The following is a 19,035-nucleotide window of genomic DNA, read 5'->3' on the forward strand; positions in this document are numbered from 1 at the left end:
TCCAGGTTTTGTAATCATTGCAGTAATTTGTGTTGGTTCATTCTGTTAATGAGATTGGTTTTAATTCCCCAGACATGCTGATGTGCCATACGAATACTAAAACGCTAACCACCAGTGAAAGGCCTGTCTCAGGTCTTGCTGTCAGGAGTCTGGGGTGATAATCCTAGCAATGATCCTATCAGAGCTTTTCCACATGCATGGTGTCTTGGGGGAGACTGCCTGGTGGTGTGTGTTTGTTCCTTTGTTTTAATCTTCTTTCTACTGGCATGGGTTAGAGAGGTCCCTGTGTAATGTATCACTGAGACTTCTGTAAAGGGCCTTTAAGGTGTCTTAGGACTTTTTATGCATTTTACAAGATACTGAGGGGAGAGCCAGAAATGTTTTTGAACCAGTACATTTCAAGTGCTACTGGAAGTCCTCCCCACCTGGTGTCTGCTGGGTCAAGTCTGCATTGGGATAAAAGGACAGCAGTGTACTAATTGTCCTGGTAGACTGGCCGACCCTCATGGCCGTGAGAGGTTCCCAGAGGGGATCTGCTGACACCCACTTCACTGATCCCCTCCTACAGGGAGACCTGAGCTTTTCTGTGGGGGACAAGGGGCATGTGGGGTAAGAGAGAACAGAGCCCTTCAGTCACATCCCACGTCATCCCTCCAGGCGCTCTCAGCTCATGTGGGCGCTAATGATAAAGTTCCTTCTTGTTCTGTGAAGTGATAGGGGCAGTGGGAGGGTCAAGTTTACCAGCTTCCGCAAAGGTAATCTATTTGGAGGGGGAAATGCACGTCCTCTTTCTTGCTTCCTCTCCTAGGCGAGATGATGCTTACTGGCCAGAAGCTAAGCGGGCCGCCCTGGATGAGCGTTACCATTCTGACTTCAACCGCCAGGACCGCTTCCACGACTTTGACCACAGGGACCGGGGACGCTACCCTGACCACTCAGTCGACAGGTCAGCCTCTGACCCTGCTTGCTTGATGCATGTTTTCTTTGTCTTGGTTCATTCTTTCCTTTTTTATTTTTTTTAATGTGGATCATTTTTAAAATCTTTATTGAATTTGTTACAATATTGCTTCTGTTTTACGTTTTCATTTTTCGGCCCCGAGCCATGGGATCTTTCTTAGCTCCCCAACCAAGGATCAAACCCTAGGCCCCTTCATTGGAAGGCAAAGTCTTAACCACTGGACCACCGGGGAAGTCCCTGTCCTGGTTCATTCTTAATGACAAAGAGCTCGAGTGGCTCTTCTAGGCTCTAGGCTTCTAGGTAGCCAGCCCACTTGAACCAGCAGAGTGTGTGTGAATTACCTGGGTTCAAGTGGAAATGTTTTCCGTTTGGGGTCTTAACCAACCTATCTTTCTCCTTATGCTTTCATTTAAATTGCTTTTTTCAGGAGAGAAGGTTCAAGGTCAATCATGGGAGAAAGAGAAGGACAGGTAAGTCAGAAGCTGTGATTGTAGCCACAGTTTTCCCTGTACAGTTGGTTCTCTTCCCTTTGTCTGCCTTCTTCCTCCTCCACCTGAGTTAGAGGAAGAACGAGTAAGGGAGTGCGGCACCTGCAATGTTCTGTGGGATGACCGTGTGAATAGCTTGTGCTTTGTGCTGGCCCAAAATTCAAACAAGTATTCTGAAGCCTTGTTTGGCTTTGACCCTAAGGTTCTATACACCTTAGTGACTACACCGGTACTAAAGTGCTGGAGAGCCTTGCATGAGTCTGGCAGGCTCTGTTGGGAAGTGCCTTGTGACCCACAGCACTGACTAGACGCGATGCCTCGTGTCACGGAGCCCGAGTGCACCTGGAGTGTCAATGGTCGCAGGGTTAACCCGCCCCCGCTGAGCCTCGGGAAGCAACTGAGTCAGGCCCACACGTTTTCTTTTTGCAGGATGAACACATTAGAAAACAAGCTCAGTTTTCTCCTTTTTTCCTATCTTACATTTAGATTGAGAACTTCCCCAAAGAGCCTTGACTTCTTAGTGGGTTTCCTTGGAGAATCAGAGGGATGAGGGAAAGTTGTGGTCAGGGCATCGTTCTGGCAGAATCGCTGCCCCGTGGGTCGGTCTTCTCCCTGACTACAGCACCGACGTTCAGTCCTATCCTCCCTCCATGCCTGAGAACATGGCTGGGAATGGCTAAGCTCCTTGACTGCATCTGAGGAGTTCGCTGCCACCTCAGGAGCAATTCCATGACCCTCACGGGATTCCTGTTTCTCTGCTCCCAGGCATAAATCTCCCATGCAGCTAAATGTACCCCTAGTGTCATGGGTTTCCTTTGGTGGAGACATTGAGCACAGTGGTTAAATGTCCAGGCTCCAGAATCAGGACCAGGGTCACATCGCGGTGCCACCACTTCTGCTGAGCCTGTTTCTCCAGCTGTGAAAGGAGGGGAGGGAGGGTGAGGTGGAGTGGGGGCTTAAATGAGATGACATACGTGTCTGCGGCAAGTGTTTGCCCAGTCCTGCCGTGTTGCTCTTGATCATGGATAGCTATTCTCATCTGATTAGATAGTGCTCTCCTGACTGAGAGGAGTGTTTGTGTTCTCACATCCATAATCACAAGACACAACTGCTGCCCCGAACGGCAAATGGTGACATCTGACACAGAAAGGGAAAACCAGCACAGGCCTCAGGGCCTTGTTGGACTGGTCCGTGGGTGGGTGGGTTGTTAGACAGGAGAATGTTGGTTAAATTTTAAAACACCAGGGAGAGATGGGAATGGGCTTTAAATAACTAGGTCTTGCTGAGATGAACTTCTATCCTTTCAGTGTTTGTCTGATTCGTCTTCAGAAGGCTATTGATAAAAGGTCATTCTTAAATGTTTGTCCAAAATTAAATGAAGCTGTGTAAAGCATGAGCTATAATTTTTTTAAAGTCAGTGCACTTTGAAGGTTGTTCGTAGAACTACTTCCGGAATCCCGTTTGAGAGCCCTTGTTACATTTGCCAGCACTGACTTTCCTGGACACGTTGTCTTGTGATTTTGCCCCTTGAAGGAACAATGTTCTATTTTGTCCATCTTGTAAGATAGACCCCCTTTTGTTGTGTTTAGGGCGGTGTGGGCACACATTTGGGGACGAGCGGCTGTGGGGAGCAGGCAGCGGTGCTGCCCAGTGCGCTGAGGGCCACGAAGTCAGGGCTCCCATGTGGAGCCACCGTGTACCTGCCCTGGCCCAGGAGATTCCCGTGGATGCAGACGGGGACAGGGCCGCTGGAGCGGGACCCCAAGGGGCTTCGTTACCAGGACGCCTTTCTCCTTCCTTCTCAGTTAGACCATAGTCCTGGGGCAAAAGCCCCAAAGCCACAGATCAGGTTTGTGGAACAACAAGAGAACAGGGCTGTGGAGCCAGAGCCACCTCGCCAGCTCCATGAAAGTCAGCCTGGGCCTTCTTGCAGCCGGCAGGGACGGGCTTGGGTTGAAGGGAAAGGGGCTAGAGTATGAGGTGTTCTCTTTCATCCTCCTGGGGTCTGTGCCGGCCAAGCAGTTCACGTGGCCATTGCCACTGAGTAAGCCGCTGGGCTGCCAAGGAGTCGTGTCTGGACAAAGCAGGACAGGATGCCAGGCCCCGGAGTGAATCATGTCAAAGGATCCCTGGTGGCTCTTCTGCTCTGGTGGCTGGCTCCCTGATAATATTCTGAGCACAGGCACCTGGCACAGCATGATCCATTCCTGGTGTGGGGCAGTCGCTCAGCCCCAGCACGCTTCAGTCCATTGGTGCCTGAATCTCTGCCTTCTGATTAGGGAGAACCTAATTTGGTCTTGGGCTCCATGAGCACTGCTCCTCCCCAGGCCTTGAGCAGACTTCGGGGGTGCGGCTGTGTTGTGCCAGCTGAAAGGTTCTGTGTGGCCCCAGACAGTGTAAAGAAGGCCTGCCGGCACTGTCTTGGGCCTGCAGGGGCTCCTGTCTGAGTCATCGTCCTTGTCATTATTAACTTGTTGCTCCAAAGGCCCTGGGATCCAGGGTTGTACTGAGGCCTTCTTTCGTTTTGACCCTTTAACGTCCAGCATTACCCCGAACGCCACGGAGGACCAGAGCGCCACGGACGGGATTCCCGTGATGGGTGGGGCGGATACAGCTCTGACAAGAGGATGAGCGAGGGCCGGGGGCTGCCTCCTCCCCCCAGGTTTGTGTCTTACGTCCCATGGTGCCCATCGGGGCCTCTCACCCAGCTGGCAGGATTGGTGTGTCTGGCTGAGGACCCCTGGTCTTGGGCATAAGCTGAGTGCGGGCCCAGCGCACTCGCCACGGCCCAGGCTGCCTCTGAGTTCTCTGAGCAGCATCGGATCGAGTGCCACTTCCGTTCCCCCGCAGCCCCCGTTGCTCAAAAGGCTGGGGTCACAAAGTGCTAAACGCACCCTCTCAAACCCAGTGCCATTGCTCTCCTGGAGGGCAGAGGTGGGGGCAATCCAAATCAGAGATGTCTTTCTCCAAGGGGCAGACGTGAGTGGGGGGACCACAGCCGAAGAATGGAGGATGACCGTGCGTGGCAGGGCGCTGCTGACGGAGGCATGATGGACAGGGACCATAGGAGGTGGCAAGGTGAGGACTGGCCCTTGGCCAAGGCGCATCTGTCTCGGTGGAGAAGCATCCGGGAAGCTGAGGTTGCCCCTGCTGTACGTCGGGCACTGCTCGTGAGGGCGGGAGCAACTTTCTCTGCTCTCCCTAGCGTGTGGCCTTGCTCCTTACGGCCTGGGTGGGTGAGTGGGTGAGGTGTGGCACAGGAGGTGTGCCACAGGTGCCGTAGCTCCTCTTCACCGTAACTTAGCAAGGAGAGTGGGTGTGTGCAATCCGTGTGCTCACACATCCTCCACGGACGGACCTGTGGCTCAAGAAAGGGACTGGAGTTGTCTGAGCCCCGTGTCCTCTGAACTTGATGTCCTGTGCCTGGAGGCGCTGTGTGAAAAGTGTTCCTTGTTTTCCAGGCGGTGAGAGAAGTATGTCTGGTCACTCGGGGCCAGGTCACATGATGAACCGGGGAGGCATGTCAGGGTAAGGCGCATTGTCACCGGTCTTGTCTTTGCTTGTGGGCTCGCGTCAGTGAAGGTGCTGTGTGCTTGGGCGGGTGTCACTGCTGCTAAAAGGAAGGAGGCCCCAGAGAGCACAGGCACAGGGCAGAGCCCACTGAGTGAAAAATAAAAATAATTTGCCTTTGTTTCAGGCGCGGCAGCTTTGCCCCCGGGGGGGCCTCTCGGGGCCACGTGATCCCTCGTGGCGGCTTCGGGGGCCAGAACCGGGGGAGCCGACCCAACGACGCCCGCTTCACTCGCCGCTACTAAGTGCTTGGGCTCCTGTGTTATGTCACGTGGCAACAAGAATATGTTCTGTTAAGAGTTCCCTTAAACTGTGTACAATAATTTTTTTTTTATCTGCTGCCATATTGTAGCTCAATACAATGTGAATTTGTTTTTTGTTTTTTTTTGGTTTTTTTGTAATAAATGTGTTTCTGTTCACATACCCTTTATTTAAAGCGTCGTGTCTTTTTATTTTCGCGTCTTTAAGTAAAATGAAATTATACTCATAAGTGCTAAGCCACAGCTCTTCTTTCAGGGAAGGAGGATGGAAAGGGGCAGCTTTTGGGGACTGTTGGGTTTTCCAGAAGCACTTTGCCAGCAGCACACCCCTTCCAGCCTGCATGAGCCCGGGCCCGGAGTTCATAGGACCCGTCTGGGTCGTGTGTCTCAGCCTGTCTGGCCTTCCTCATGGGCCTTGTGACATACCTCAGATGTTTGTTCCAATCGCCCACATTTTGCCTCCATGTATGACACCCTTGCTGAACGGGCTGTTTTGTGGGTTTTGTGTGGTAAAATACACGTAACATGAAATTGACCATTTTAACCATTTAAGGGTAGAGTTCAGTGGCATTATGTACATTCTCAGCGTCATACAACCATCCCCACCGTCCATCTCCAGAACTTTTCTTTCTTCCCAAACTAAAACTCTGTCCCCATCAAACACTCAGTCCCCAGCCCCCTGGCCCCCACCACCTACTTTCTGTCTTTGAATCTGACTCCTGTAGGGACCTCGTGAGTGGGATTGCATCCTCGTGGGGAGGAGAGATGACCACGTGTGCCGTGAGAGGAGCAGAAGAGCTGTTGGACACCAGGTGATGAAGTCCACCAGGTGATGAAGTCCACCTCGGGGAGTGGCAGGGGCCGGAGTGGAAGGAGAGTTGCCGGGACAGAGGAGTCGGAGTCGGGGCGGGGGGTCTCGCCCCACATAAGGTGCAGGTGTGTTCAGGGTTCAAGTGCTGCCTGGACTCCAGGGGTGGCTTGCTGGGACAGTGCCACCTCCCCAGGTCAGCTGTGTTCCTTGTCTCTAGGGGCCCTGGGTCTGTATGGATGGAGCTGGGGGCAGGCCCCCCTATTAGGGGAACAGTGCTCAGAGGCCTGCCTCTTGGCTCTATCTCACACTCAAGAAGGGTCTGGCCCTGTCTGAAGGCTGAGATGTACCAACAACCAAGGCTAACCGGGCCCCTGTCCCCCCAGGGCCCAGACAAGGGAAGACAGACACAGGACCAGGCCTTTCCACCTATTGGCTGAATACACCTCCTCCACCAGGCCAGGCACATCCCCCTCCTAATCCCTGTAAATTTATACCGCACGTGGCAAGAGGGACCTGCAGACAGGATTAAATTAAGAACCTTCATATGGTATCTGGGGTTACCCAGGTGGGTCCTTGTAAGGGAAATAGGGAGAAGGGCAAGAAGGGGACACGACAGCGGAAGACCACACTGCTGGCTGTGAGGACAGAGGAAGGGACGCCAGCCAAGGATCACAGTGGCCTCTAGGAGCTGGGAAAGGCAGGAAACGGATTCTTCCCAGCGTCCAGAAGGAACCGGCCATGCCCACACCTGGATTTCAGCCCACTGAGACCCATGTTGGACGTCCAACCACGAGGTGATTCTGTGCCGCGAAGACAACTGGCAGCACCAGGAGACATTTGCGGTTGTCATACGTGGTGGGTAAGGAGGCACCGCTGGCATTTTGAGGGTTGGAGGCAGGGATGCTGCTCAACACCCGGTCCCTGGGGTGGCCCCAACATGGATTTATCCTTCCCGATATCAGCGATGCCAAGCTGTGGAAATCTGCCCCAAGGTGTTGGGCGCTGTGATGGGGCACCCACAGGGCACTGAGGAAGCCCAGAGAGGGCACTTGAGGAAGGGGACAGAGGAGGCTTCCCAAATGAGGGGGCATCTCAGCTGGGGGCAGGATGAACAGAGGAAGGATGGCCTAATGAGGGGCTGCAAAGTTGTGGGCAAAAGCTGGCGAGAAAGCCAGCTGTGTTCTGGGAACTGAGGGCCACTGGGCTGGCATATCCAAGGACTGAGGGGAGGCAGGGCCCCTGAGGAGTCTGGGCTCACAGGGAGGGCAGGGGGAGCTGCAGGTGTTTGAACAGGGGGTGACGTCATCAGACATGGTCTCGGGAACAGATGGAAGGGGGCAGGCCCGGAGGTGGGGTCAGCAGGGAGGTGATCACTGGCAACAAATACAAGTCGATGGAGAGGAATAGGGGTCTGACTGGATGAGGAGACACAGAGGCAAGAGCAGCACTGGTCTCCAGGCTGTCAGCTTGGTCTGTGTGGACAGCGGGAAAGCCATGGGGTCAAGCAGAGCCCATGGCCAACCCTGGGCCAGTGACCATAGGCTGGTTTCAGTGCTAGAAAACGCGCACGCGCACGCGCACACACACACACCCATGTCCCCAGGGCAGCTCAAAGACTGGCTTCCTTTGAGGCTTCAGGGAGCCTCGTGGAGCACATGGCACCACCCCAGCTCCCTGCGCCCTGAGCACAAACCCCCTCCTGTATTCTCCATCTGTAAAAAATGGGCCCACGAGGCTGCTGGAAGGGCTCTGTGGACGGAGAGTCAGGCTGGGACAGCTCACAGGGCTTGTCCTTGAACTCAGGATGTGCCCTCAGCCTCCGAAATGGCCAGCACCAGCTCCCTCCTCGGCAGCAGAGGATCAAGGATGGCCCCAGGCCCCACCCATCCCACCCTCATCATAGACCCGCTCCCACCTCCACAGGGGCCCAGGTGGCTTTCAGGTGACACACAGGACATGGGAGACCCCACCTGGAGACCATTCCTGGAGACCAGGGTGGCACAGGTCACTCAGGGCTCTCCCTCCCCAAGCACCACCCTGCCCTCCCCACTCCTCCCTGGCCAGATGGATGGATGGACACGTGCTGGCTTCTGCTCCCAGGCGAGCCTGGGAAATGCCCCAGCCTCTGGTCTCTGCTTCCCTCATCTGTAACAGTGCCGTCCCCTCCTGAGTCATGTCCCTGGGTGAGTTCTATTCCCTAAACCAACTGACATGAACTCCGAACTCTTGGGAACAGAGGATCCTGTGCCAGCTCGGGGCACCATTACCCAGGCCTCCTCCCTGTTCCCAGGGTAGCTTCCTGGGCCAGTCATTGGCTCCCACCCAAGCCCACCTCCTACCCTGTCTGGGGCAGAGGTTTCCTCCTGCCATCACCATGGTGGGATGCTCTGTGACTGGGTGCTGGGGATCTCACAGGGAGCATCTGAAGGGCCCACCCTCCCCAGAGCTCCAGCTGGACAGAGAGACATTTAGGTCACCAAGCAGCTGACACCACGAGTGTCAGAGAAGGCTTCCCAGGGGAGCAGGGAACATCTGGAAAACAGAGCCCTTGTGGGCCAGGGAGACTCCCTGCATGGCCATGACCGCCAGGTCTGTGCTCCCCAGGAATCCCCAGGTTGTGGGGAGAGGGTGGAATGAGAGTGGAAACCAGGTGAGGGCAAGAGGACAGGGACTAGATTAGGCGGGCAGATCAGTGAGCCGAGCAGGACAATCAGTGGCTCTGGGGGCTCGCAGCTGTGTAGACCAGCCCTTACCCCCAGATTGCCCCACCCTGTGCTCAGCCCTCCAAGAACTGAGAAGACCCCAGACCCAGATGGGCCCTGAGCCCCAGGGCAGTGGTCTGCTCCCACTCACCATACAAGGTCGAGGGCCCACCAGTGGGCAGGGCCCAGATACAAAGGGGTGAACCTTGGCCTTCGGTCAAGGTCAGGCCCTGAAGAGCCCCCAGGAGCCAGAAGCCCACGCCCCGGGGGCCAGCACACGGATCGGGGAACACTTCCAAGTCCTTTATTGGGCCGGCAAGGCCGGGAGCTGCCCTAGGAGTGGGGTCCCAGTCTGGCGTCCATGGCGCCCTGGCCCCTGTTCCCGCCTGGGGCAGGCAGCTTCCTCTTGACAGCTACTTGGTTCGCTCCTTCAGGTATTCCCAGCCCTCCCTGGAGTACTCCCAGGCTTTGGAGGGGGCCACGGACAGAGCGGACATCACCGTGATGATGCCTGTGGGGAAGGAGGGCCCAGCGCTTTCAGCAGAGAGTTTGAGAGGCACCACTTCCGGCTCTGTCAATTCCATGCAGGGAAACAGGTGGAGGCCACATATTGCTCCCACCTCCCTGGAATCTCCACTCCCTTTTCTCTTTCAGATCCGTTGGGGGCAGCGGGGCGGGGAGGCGGGGGCAGCAGGTGCACACAGAGCAGGAAGGAGAGTGGTGGAAAGGCATGGCCAGGAAGGGAGGTGGGAAGTATCTGGGGCCACTCTCCTGCAAGCAGACGGACCAAGGCCTACCTGAATTCCAGGACTCGCGGATGTGAAAGTTAAACTTTGGAGGGGCTGGGAGCTGGGAAGAGAGGGGAAGAAGGGGCTGGTGAAAGGGGAAGGCCTGGCAGCCCGCGCCTCCCTCATAGGCAGGGAGAGCAGGACATGCCCCAGTGTGGAGAAAGCCAAGCAGGGCTGGAGGGACCGGGGATCAAAGACCACCCGAGCTGACGCCCCTGCTCCCGCAGAGCCGTAGCCTCAATCCAACCTCGGAGTACCTGGGGTATCTTCAGGCCTGTCTGCTCGCACACGTACTGGCTGAACTGGTACACGGCGGTGGGGACCACCTCCTCAGCTTTCTGAAGGACCGCCTGGCTCTTGTCGCTGGGCCCCAGCAGCTCCTGGTCGTACACCAGGTAGACAGCGCCCCCAGCCACACTGCCCTTGATGAGGAACCTGCAGGCAGAGAAAGGAACCACAGCAGCTCAGCAGATTCTGCTGGCCACCTCCCGGGTCTAGGCCCGCGGGTATGGGGGTGAGGGTTAGACCCCTAGGGGGAGGGGCGTGCCCACAGTCCAAAGAGTGACACACCTGAAGCCAGGCAGCTAATGCGGGAAGCACAGGGCATTTTGGGAGCCCAGAGGCGTGCCTGACCCACAGCACTTAATCTAAGGCGTGCAGGGATACTCAGCTCCATTTAACTGGTAAACTGAAGACTGGAGAGAAACAGTGTCACTCAAGATCCCGCAGAGGGCAGGGAACAGTGAAGACTTAAGACTCCTGACCACCTTCTACCTTCCAGCCCCGAGGGATGCTCCGCGAGGAACCCGCGGGGGTTTTCTAAGTGTCCCTGGTCATTTCCTGTCATACGCAGCTCTGGGTGCGCATTAACCTCCCAACAAAGGCGTGCGGCACTCCCATATTACAGAGTGGGCAGCTGAGGCTCGGAGGGATCTCGGGTACAGAGTGGGAAAGGCACGGACTCGCTAGGAAGCGGGAGGGGGGCGAGAAGCTCCACCCTGTCTGGACAGACACGGGAGACCTGACGCTACGGGCGGCGAAAAGCCGATCGGGAGCAAACCAGATGGAGGGTGCTCGCAGAAGGGAACATTCTTGGGGGCTTGGGGCCCTCCTGGTGGCCCCACGAACCTCATCAGCGACCACACTCCGGATACCATGACCGCTCCGCTCCGCGCGCAAGGACACTCGGCTCGCCCGTCACTTCCGGTCGCGGCGTCGCAGAGGCCTCTGGGAGGCGTAGTCTCTTGTCAGCCGCAAAGGCCTCCGGGAGTCGGAGTCTCGGCACCGAAACAACAGAAAGAGGTTGCGGTCCCACTGCAAAACAACCGTGCGAAGCTTAGTCCTCAGGGCCCAGCCGCCGCAAAGCTGTCTGGGAAAAGTAGTCGGCAAGTCACGTGAGGCGCCGGACGGCTCGTTTAGCCGCCAAGCCTCCTGGGAAATGCAGTCGGGGGCGGCACGGCCCTCGTGACGTGAGGGAAAGAGGAATCGGGTGAGAAGAGTGGGGCCTGAGGGGGACCCACAAGATGTCGTCTCCCGCGCCGGCGCGGGGGACTAAGGGCCCAGGCACAGGAAGAGAGTGCCTGGAAGCCGGTTGTCACGGCAACATGAGGGCTGATTTGTACGAGAAAGGCGGGCCTTTAGTCACGTGATCAGGTCAGTGGTTGAGGCCAGAGGAGAGCTAGGCGGGAGGCTGTTGCCCGGCAACGCCTGGGCGCGGAGTCCCCACAGTATAGCCCCTCCCCCCGAGGAGGTGGTCTCGGAGTCGCGTGACTCAGACCCTACGGGAGGGGGCGCGGTCGGAGACTGGCGGACGCAGTGGTGAAGTGAGGGCAGCGGGGCGCACGCGTGACTCCCAGGCCCGGACCCCAGCCCCGCTGGACAGCGGGAGAAACTGAGCCCTGAGTGGGTGAGTTCGCGATTGGGAGAGTGCAGTGAGTCGCACGCCCCCTTTGTCCAGAGGGGAAACTGAGGCCCGGCGAGGTCAGGGGGCCGGTGGGTTCTGCGAGGATCGGGTTTCCTCCTTTCCTCCCCCTTCAGAGCCTGGCTGTTTCATCCATCCATTCATCTCTCCGCCCACTCACCCACCCAGCCTAACAGCCAACCCCTGCGAGGGAACTATGGTCAGGGCCAGTTTGAGGAGAATGTTGAGCTGTGGGGCTTCAGGGCTTTCCCTGGAAGTGGGGAGAGTTGGGAGAGTGTTCCCTGCTGAGGGGACGCTGGCGTGACTGGGTTAGGGCGAGGAGTTCACTTTTCTGAGAACTGATAGATTCATGGATAGGAAGTGGGGAAGATGAGGATGGACAGAGAGCCGAGGCCAGACCTGCTGGGTCTCGTGGGCTGAGGTGAGGAGGGTGTGGTCTCCATCTGGGGCAGTGGTGAGCCCTGGGAGGGTTTGGAACAGGAAGGGACATCTCAGATGTTTTTGGACAAAGATCCCTATGGCCTTTCCTCTTTGCCCCATGCAGTTCAGAGGATAGAAACCCTAAGATGTAATGGGCTTGTGCCCTTTTCAGGGGAGATCCATGACCCCCTTAACTTTAATCACCTGGCCTGTTTTTATCTTTCACCTTCTCCCTGGAACAAGTAAATCGGCTCCCCCAGCTGAAGTCACATCTTAACCCTGATGACACGGGCACCTCCATCTCCAAGCCAGTCCTGAGTGTCCGATTCCTTCTGGGTGTCTCCAGACAGAGTTATCTTTCTGGGCTCCCCCACCTCTCACCTCCCACATTCCTCATATCACTCTGGGTCAGTCTATCTGTTGAGTACCTACTGCATGTCTGGCAGTTCAGGGCACGGAAGATCCAAAAGGGAGCAAAACAGAAGCAGGTTTCCATTTCCTTTCTGCCCTCATGGAGCTGAGTCTAAGGGGAGAGAGGGATCCTGAACAGGTAACAAATCATCAAGATGATTTCAGGGGATGACAAGTGCTGAGAAGGAGAAAAGTTCTACAGGTAAGAGAGAGGGGGTGACCAGGAACAGAGGTGCTTTAGAGGAGGAGGCCAGGGAAGTGCTCTCTGAGGAGGTGATTTTTCCAGCCAAGACTTGAAAGAGCAAGCCGTTGGGTTGTATTTGGGAATACAAAATACAACCTCGTAGAGGGAACAGCCAATGCAAAGGCCCTGAGGCAGGATGGTGAGTGGCTGGTTCCAATGAACAGTGAAGAGGCTGGTGTGGCAAAGCAGAGTGAGCAAGAGGGGCTGGTCCAAGCAGACCCTTTTTGGTCACCAAGGCTTTTGTTCTAAGTGAAACGGGCAGGGTTTTCAGTAGGGGAAGAAGATGGCTGCAGTGGTTCAGGTGAGCTAGATGATGACCTGGACCAGGTGGTGGCTCTGCAGATGGAGAAGAGGGGGCAGGGCCAGGGGCATCACCGCTGGCTCTTCGAACAAAGACGCCGTTGGGGAGATGGGTGTGACTGGGGTGCGACTGTGGGCCAGGCCTGTGCCGGCCCCCCCTCTCTCCCGCTGCAGACCCAGGGAGGGCCATGAAGGTGCTGCTGCTCGTGGGGCTGGGAGCCCTGTTCTTTGCCTATTATTGGGATGACAACTTTGACCCAGGTGAGCGCCTGGGGGTGGGGGTGGGAGGAACGTTCTGGCTGTCCTCTCCATCCCCCAAGCTGACCACCCCTACTCGCTGCCAGCCAGCCTCCAGGGAGCCCGTGTGCTGCTGACTGGAGCCAGCGTGGGCATCGGGGAGGAGCTGGCATATCACTACGCGCGCCTGGGCTCCCACCTGGTGCTCACTGCCCACACCGAGGCTCTCCTGCAGAAGGTGAGACACTCCATCTCAAGTTTAATTGGTGGGGGGGGGGGGGCGGGGAACAGGGCCTGGGTTTGAATCCCTGCAAACATTCAGGCTTCCTGTGTGGCCTTGGGTAAGTCACTTAATCTCTCTGAGGCTTAGTTTTCTCATTTGTAAATCAGAGACAATAAAAGGACCTTCTCCTGGGTTGTGATGTGGGGTTGCATCAGTAAGACAGTTGTAAAGCAAGGACTGTTCCTCACTAAATAGGAGTACTGATAGTAACCAAAGGCTGTGTGGATAGCTAGGGTTCTCAAGTTCAAAAGCGGGTTGGGTAGACCCTTCTTAGCAACAGCCCAGTGTTATTTCAAGGAAATGTGCAGCTCCTGGGGATGAACCTTACAAAATTTCAAGAGGCCAGAAATCTCAAGATTTATTTGAAATCTGCGTTTTAAATGTTGATGGTTGAACAAGCAAAATGTCCCCTATTCTGGCCCATGGGCTGCCAGTTTGCTACCCCAGTGGTAACGCTTCAGACATGATGTTGAATGGAACCTGAGGCTCATAGCAGGGGAGGGGGCTTCAGGCTGGGGCCCCTTTAGGGCCGGCAGGTGGAGGGGGGCCAGCTGGGGTGGAGGGGCCCACGGGCAGCTCTGGCCCCCCCAGGTGGTAGGGAACTGCCGGAAGCTGGGCGCTCCCAAGGTCTTCTACATCGCTGCGGACATGGCCTCCCCTGAGGTGCCCGAGCGCGTGGTGCAGTTTGCGCTGGACAAGCTGGGTGAGGGGCGGGGCCTGGAGTCTGGGACCTTGGCCTAGGCCTTAGGGGCACGACCCAAATTGGGGCGGGGGTGTGGTAGTAACGGCCGTCTGAGGGCGGAGATTTATGGGCCCGGGGGCAAGGCTAGGGGTGGCGCCTTATGACATCCAGTGGGTGGAACTCTGGACCGGGCCTCATTAGATCAGGGATGAAGCCTGGTTAGGGAGTAGGGCGGGGTCTCTTTGATCTTAGTTGGGGCGCTACCTGGGTCAGAGCTCAATGTGTCAATGCTCTGGCCGGAGCATCGCTAGTTCAGGGGGCAGGGCTATGGGTGGTGTCTCGTAGGGCGCGGGGGGCGGAGCCTTAAGGACAGCTCCGGGCTGATGGGCCTCTCCGGGCCAGGAGGGCTGGACTACCTGGTGATGAACCACCTCGGCGCCGCCCCAGCAGGCACGCGGGGCCGCAGCGCCCAGGCGACACGATGGCTCATGCAGGTTCTCCGCCCCTCCGCGGCCCCGGTTCCGCCCTCCCGCCAGACTCCACCCTCTCGCCATTTCCCTTTCGGACCCTGCCCTTCCCAGCTCCAGACCCCAACTTTCCTGGTTCTAGGCTCCGCCCTCTTGACCTTGGCTCCGCCCCAGGCTGGTGTTCCCCCTCGTCCATTCGGAACTCTGCCCCAGTCCTCGAGCCCCGCCCCTACATACCAAGGCCCCGCCCCCAGGCTCTAGGCTCCGCCCCTGCCCCTTCTGGCCTTCGGTTCCTCCTCCGCCCGGTGACTCGCAGTCGCCACCTACAGGTGAATTTCCTGAGTTACGTGCAACTGACTTCGTTGGCGCTGCCGAGTCTGACTGACAGCAAGGGTTCCCTGGTGGTGGTGTCCTCGTTGCTAGGTGCGTGTACGCGGGGCGGGGAGTGGGGAAGCCATGGGGCCGATGGGGGCGAGCCTGGAGCGGGCAGGAAGGCTTCCCGGAGGAGGAGCAGCGGCGTGTGGCCGCTCAGCCACTGCCCTCCCGCGCCCCCAGGCCGCGTGCCCACGTCCTTCTCCAGCCCCTACTCGGCGGCCAAGTTCGCGCTGGATAGCTTCTTTGGCTCTCTCCGGCGGGAGCTGGATGTGCAGGACGTGAACGTCGCCATCACCATGTGCGTCCTGGGCCTCCAGGATCGCGCCTCGGCCGCCGAGGGAGTCAGGTGAGGCCCAGGACGCGAGCCGGGGCCAGGCTGAGCGGGGAGGGGATGTGGGGGGCCGCTCAGCCGTAGCCACAGTCCCCACCGCACCCTCCTGTCCCCAGGGGCGTCACAAGGGCCAAGGCGGCCCCAGGGCCCAAGGCAGCCCTGGCTGTGATTCGTGGCAGCGCCACGCGTGCCTCCGGCGTCTTCTACCCGTGGCGCTTCCATCTGCTCTGCCTGCTTCGCGGCTGGATGCCACAGCCAAGGGCCTGGTTCATCCGCCAGGAGCTCAACATCACGACCCCCGCTGCTGCCTGAGCCCCTGGGCTTAATGCCCCTTCGTCTTCCCAGAAGAAGACCCTCCAGCCAATCGTCCTGGAGCCCGGACAGACACCTCTGAGCAGGTGGCCAAGGGCCAAAAGAAAGTCATCAAGACAGAAAAGTAAACCTGAGAAAAACTACCAGCACCTGAAAGCAGTCAGAACTCGGGGCGTGCCCGGCATCTTGTCAGGGACTTGGAAGGCAATTAATTACCTCAGTCTTCTCAGCTGTCATTGATGATATGATTGCTGCTTCCATTTTGCAGATGAGCAAACTGAGGCTCAGAGACGCTATGTGACTTGCCTCAGGGCCCTGGCCACATCCAGCAGGTCACAACACTACTGAGCCACCCTTGGAACCCTCTCTATTTGCGACCTGAAACCACTGCGTCCCTGATTTGTTCTTTCCACTCTCAGCCTCGGAGCATCCCCCAACCATTTTCCCGAGCAGGGGAGCCCTCGAAGCTGTCGAGTTGATGGTGGGGTCTGAGGAGGGGGAAGAGGAAAAGAATGTGTTCTGGGCTGGATCCAGCCTCCCATTTGATAATAAAAAGCTTTCTTCCCTTGCACATCTGTTCAGACTCCTTGGTCCTTCCAGTTTGCTGGTGGCAGGAGGTGAAGAGGGATGTGTGTATTGGTGCCAGAACTCTCACCTTCATTTCACAGGTGGAGAAACGGAGGCTGAGAGACAGATGGACGTCATCCAGGAAGTCAGGGATGGAAGGAAGTGTAACCGATTGTGGGCCAAAGGCTATATTTGCAGCACGAAGAACGTGGTTTGTGCACCAATAATGATAGCCTGCATCAGGCGCTACGCACTTGACATTCATGACATCTTCACAACCAGAGGTTAGTGCTACCATTGTTACCATTTTATGGATGGGGAAACTTAGACGGGAAGTCAGAGACAGAAGCTGGGATTCTGACACCAGACTGTCCCTCTTTAAGGCAACGTGTGGGCTGCACCTGCACATCACTGGTATTTAGATTAATGAATTAAAAATTGACACTTTCCTTAAAATGGTAAACCAGCAGTGCTCGCATAAAGAAAAAGCAACTGTAAAGATAAAAACTAAATGAAAGCAATGTTATTAAAACAAAACAATGTTTTGAAGAATGAAACAATGTTATAAACAGCTAGCTACGGGTGGGATAGGGAGGGTGGGAGGGAGACGGAAGGGGGGGGCTATGGGGATATAAGTATAGCTGATTCACTTTGTTATACAGCAGAAACTAACACAAAAATGTAAAGCAACTATACTCCAATAAAGATGTTTTTTTTAAAAAAAAAAACTAGTTCCTGTTGGCTGTCCAAGCCTCCAAGATTAGCAGGTGATCCAAGGGCTAACCCCAAACAGACCAGCCTCAAATTCATACTGTCTCTTGGAAATAAATAGGATTGAAAGATAAAAACCAGAAAAAAAGAATATTTTTTTGTTCCCACCACGCCGCCTATCCCTGCACCTAAAATTACATCAAGTTATATCAAGTGCCACCAGGGGCACTATATCACAACGCTTTCCTTAGCTCTAGCCCAGAGCTTGGCTTCATATATAGTAAAACCAATTTCTCCGATTGTGGAAATTTTAGTTTGTGCCAGTTATCATATCTTGCTCAAACAGTTTGGAATAGGTACTATTGTTGTCATCATTCTATAAATGGAGAAATTAGAGTAGTGGGAGCTGAAGTCTCTGGCGCTGGGACAGCCAGCTGGCGGCACAGGTTGGATTTCACCTCTCAACCCACGCGCAGAGGGAGACACCGCAGCCACAGCCACGCCCACCCGGTCCGACTACTGGTTTGGGCCCGTGAGGATAAGCGCGCATGCTCAGGGGGCCCACAGGGACGCCTCCAGCCGCCAGGGGGAGCCCGCGACATTCCTGCCTCTCTGGCCCGCGCCGCCCGCGGGTCGGTAGAAATCCCAGAGTTCGGCGCGTTTGAGGCCCTTCCGCCGCGGCAGCCATTAAGGAGCAGCAGGTTAGTGAAGCCCAGCGCGAGAACCATCAGCTGCCATCCGGACCCTTGGGGCTCCAGTGCAGCTCGGGGGTATGGTTGGGTGCAGCGAGCAAGCCCGGGGGAGCCGAGGCGCGGGGTTCCGGGCGGCGGGGACCGAGCTGGGACTCACCTCCACCCCTCTCTCCCCACCCCTGTCCGCAGCCATGGCTCTGCGCTACCCCATGGCCGTGGGCCTCAACAAGGGCCACAAGGTGACCAAGAACGTGAGCAAGCCGAGGCACAGCCGCCGCCGTGGGGTGAGTGCCGGGAGCGCCGTCGGGAGTCGAGTCCCGAGGGCAGTGGGGAGCCTTGGGCAGTGGGTAGCCCTGGTGTCTTGTTTGTTTGTTTGCGGTACGCGGGCCTCTCACTGCCGTGGCCTCTCACGTTGCGGAGCACAGGCTCCGGACGCGCAGGCTCAGCGGCCATGGCTCACGGGCCCAGCCACTCTGCGGCATGTGGGATCTTCCCGGCCCGGGGCACGAACCCGTGTCCCCTGCATCGGCAGGCGGACTCTCAACCACTGCGCCACCAGGGAAGTACAGCCCTGGTGTCTTAAACGGAAGAAAGGGGGTGTCAGGCTTGCGCAGAGCAGAGTGAAGATGCCGGTTACGCGCCTGCGCGGCGAACGCCCGCCGGGGCTAAGTAATGGGACCCACCTGGCCCGTGGATTCGGAAGCTGGGGCAGGAGCGAATTGGGAGCGAATTTTGACGCATGAGCAGGAGTTTGCCGAGTAGAAGGGTTTCTGGATCGGGGTTGGAATGTGGAGGGAAAGCGGATTCCTTGTGTGTCAGGTTGAGGAGTCGTAGGCTCATGGGGGTTTATATATTTCTTCATTAAGCGGCCCCGACTCCACGGTGCCCAGCTTGTGTCCAGGGCGAGAGGGTTCTGGGCCCGGGGAACACCCTGTGCAAAGGCCGGGTGTGACGTGCCACTTTAATGTTGATAAGATTGGGGACTGGGGAGGATTTGGGCTTCCCTTGTTAGCAGACATACAACACTCCACCCGGAGACCCCCTCCGAGCCCCGCCCTGACGCCTCCCTTCTCCCCCAGCGCCTCACCAAGCACACCAAGTTCGTGCGGGACATGATCCGGGAGGTGTGCGGCTTTGCCCCTTATGAGCGGCGGGCCATGGAGCTGCTCAAGGTCTCCAAGGACAAGCGGGCCCTCAAGTTCATCAAGAAAAGGGTAGGTAGGACCCCTGTTTGTTAGGGCCGGGGTGGGACTTGGGGCTTAGGCTCACGGCCCTCCTTGCCCGGCAGGTGGGGACACACATCCGTGCCAAGAGGAAGAGAGAGGAGCTGAGCAATGTCCTGGCCGCCATGAGGAAGGCGGCAGCCAAGAAGGACTGAGCCCTTCCCCTCTGTGCACAATAAAACTTTTCCAGAAACTTGGGGTTTCTGTGCTGCCAGTGGGAAGGGGGGGTGCCATCTGCTGGGGCACACGTGTCCCTGGGCACCTTGGTGACAGGCAGGGTGG

The 19,035-nt window shown here is 57.0% G+C and overlaps 4 protein-coding genes across 13 annotated transcripts in view; 3 read left to right on the forward strand and 1 right to left on the reverse strand.

Annotated features, from left to right (window-relative positions):
- The window catches only part of SAFB (scaffold attachment factor B), a 34,322-nt gene extending 28,876 nt beyond the window's left edge, over positions 1 to 5,446 (forward strand). For 2 of the 4 annotated variants that reach the window (XM_012535872.3, XM_012535873.3), the window contains 6 exons: positions 809 to 946; positions 1,386 to 1,428; positions 3,990 to 4,108; positions 4,418 to 4,524; positions 4,908 to 4,974; positions 5,144 to 5,446. In XM_012535872.3, coding sequence (XP_012391326.1) covers positions 809 to 946; positions 1,386 to 1,428; positions 3,990 to 4,108; positions 4,418 to 4,524; positions 4,908 to 4,974; positions 5,144 to 5,261 — 592 coding nt within the window. In that variant the 3' untranslated portion in view covers positions 5,262 to 5,446. Of the gene's footprint in view, positions 1 to 808; positions 947 to 1,385; positions 1,429 to 1,932; positions 3,296 to 3,989; positions 4,109 to 4,417; positions 4,525 to 4,907; positions 4,975 to 5,143 lie in introns of those variants that run through there. The other 2 variants (XM_004277243.4, XR_007476345.1) reach the window with 2 other exon arrangements.
- Positions 5,447 to 9,077: 3,631 nt separating this feature from the next.
- On the reverse strand, positions 9,078 to 10,843 carry MICOS13 (mitochondrial contact site and cristae organizing system subunit 13). Its single transcript, XM_004277246.4, has 4 exons — positions 10,706 to 10,843; positions 9,835 to 10,012; positions 9,587 to 9,638; positions 9,078 to 9,300 (listed from the first exon to the last, which is right to left on the reverse strand). The coding sequence occupies exons 1-4, from the start codon at positions 10,732 to 10,734 to the stop codon at positions 9,203 to 9,205; spliced, it is 357 nt and encodes a 118-aa protein (XP_004277294.1). The 5' UTR covers positions 10,735 to 10,843; the 3' UTR covers positions 9,078 to 9,202.
- A 291-nt stretch (positions 10,844 to 11,134) lies between these two features.
- HSD11B1L (hydroxysteroid 11-beta dehydrogenase 1 like) lies at positions 11,135 to 16,708 on the forward strand. Of its 6 annotated transcripts, none has more exons than XM_049707617.1 (8): positions 11,135 to 12,531; positions 13,015 to 13,134; positions 13,218 to 13,348; positions 13,985 to 14,096; positions 14,478 to 14,569; positions 14,872 to 14,965; positions 15,098 to 15,263; positions 16,229 to 16,400. In XM_049707617.1, exons 1-8 carry the CDS (start codon positions 12,498 to 12,500, stop codon positions 16,245 to 16,247), a joined length of 768 nt encoding a protein of 255 aa, XP_049563574.1. In that variant the 5' UTR covers positions 11,135 to 12,497; the 3' UTR covers positions 16,248 to 16,400. The 6 variants fall into 6 exon arrangements, with proteins under 6 accessions (XP_049563574.1, XP_033256766.1, XP_049563572.1 ...); XM_033400875.2 differs by lacking the exon at positions 16,229 to 16,400 and adding an exon at positions 15,365 to 16,131; XM_049707615.1 differs by lacking the exon at positions 16,229 to 16,400 and adding an exon at positions 15,365 to 15,718 and having other exon boundaries at positions 11,135 to 11,483; positions 13,048 to 13,134.
- A 690-nt stretch (positions 16,709 to 17,398) lies between these two features.
- On the forward strand, positions 17,399 to 18,946 carry RPL36 (ribosomal protein L36). 2 transcript variants are annotated; one of them, XM_004277250.4, is made up of 4 exons: positions 17,399 to 17,539; positions 17,720 to 17,814; positions 18,610 to 18,744; positions 18,819 to 18,946. In XM_004277250.4, the coding sequence occupies exons 2-4, from the start codon at positions 17,722 to 17,724 to the stop codon at positions 18,906 to 18,908; spliced, it is 318 nt and encodes a 105-aa protein (XP_004277298.1). In that variant the 5' UTR covers positions 17,399 to 17,539; positions 17,720 to 17,721; the 3' UTR covers positions 18,909 to 18,946. The 2 variants fall into 2 exon arrangements, with proteins under 2 accessions (XP_004277298.1, XP_012391266.1); XM_012535812.3 differs by having other exon boundaries at positions 17,526 to 17,608.
- The last annotated feature ends 89 nt before the right edge of the window (positions 18,947 to 19,035 follow it).

This window comes from Orcinus orca, chromosome 3 (assembly GCF_937001465.1).
Source record: "Orcinus orca chromosome 3, mOrcOrc1.1, whole genome shotgun sequence".
In the NCBI taxonomy this organism is placed as follows: domain Eukaryota; kingdom Metazoa; phylum Chordata; class Mammalia; order Artiodactyla; family Delphinidae; genus Orcinus; species Orcinus orca.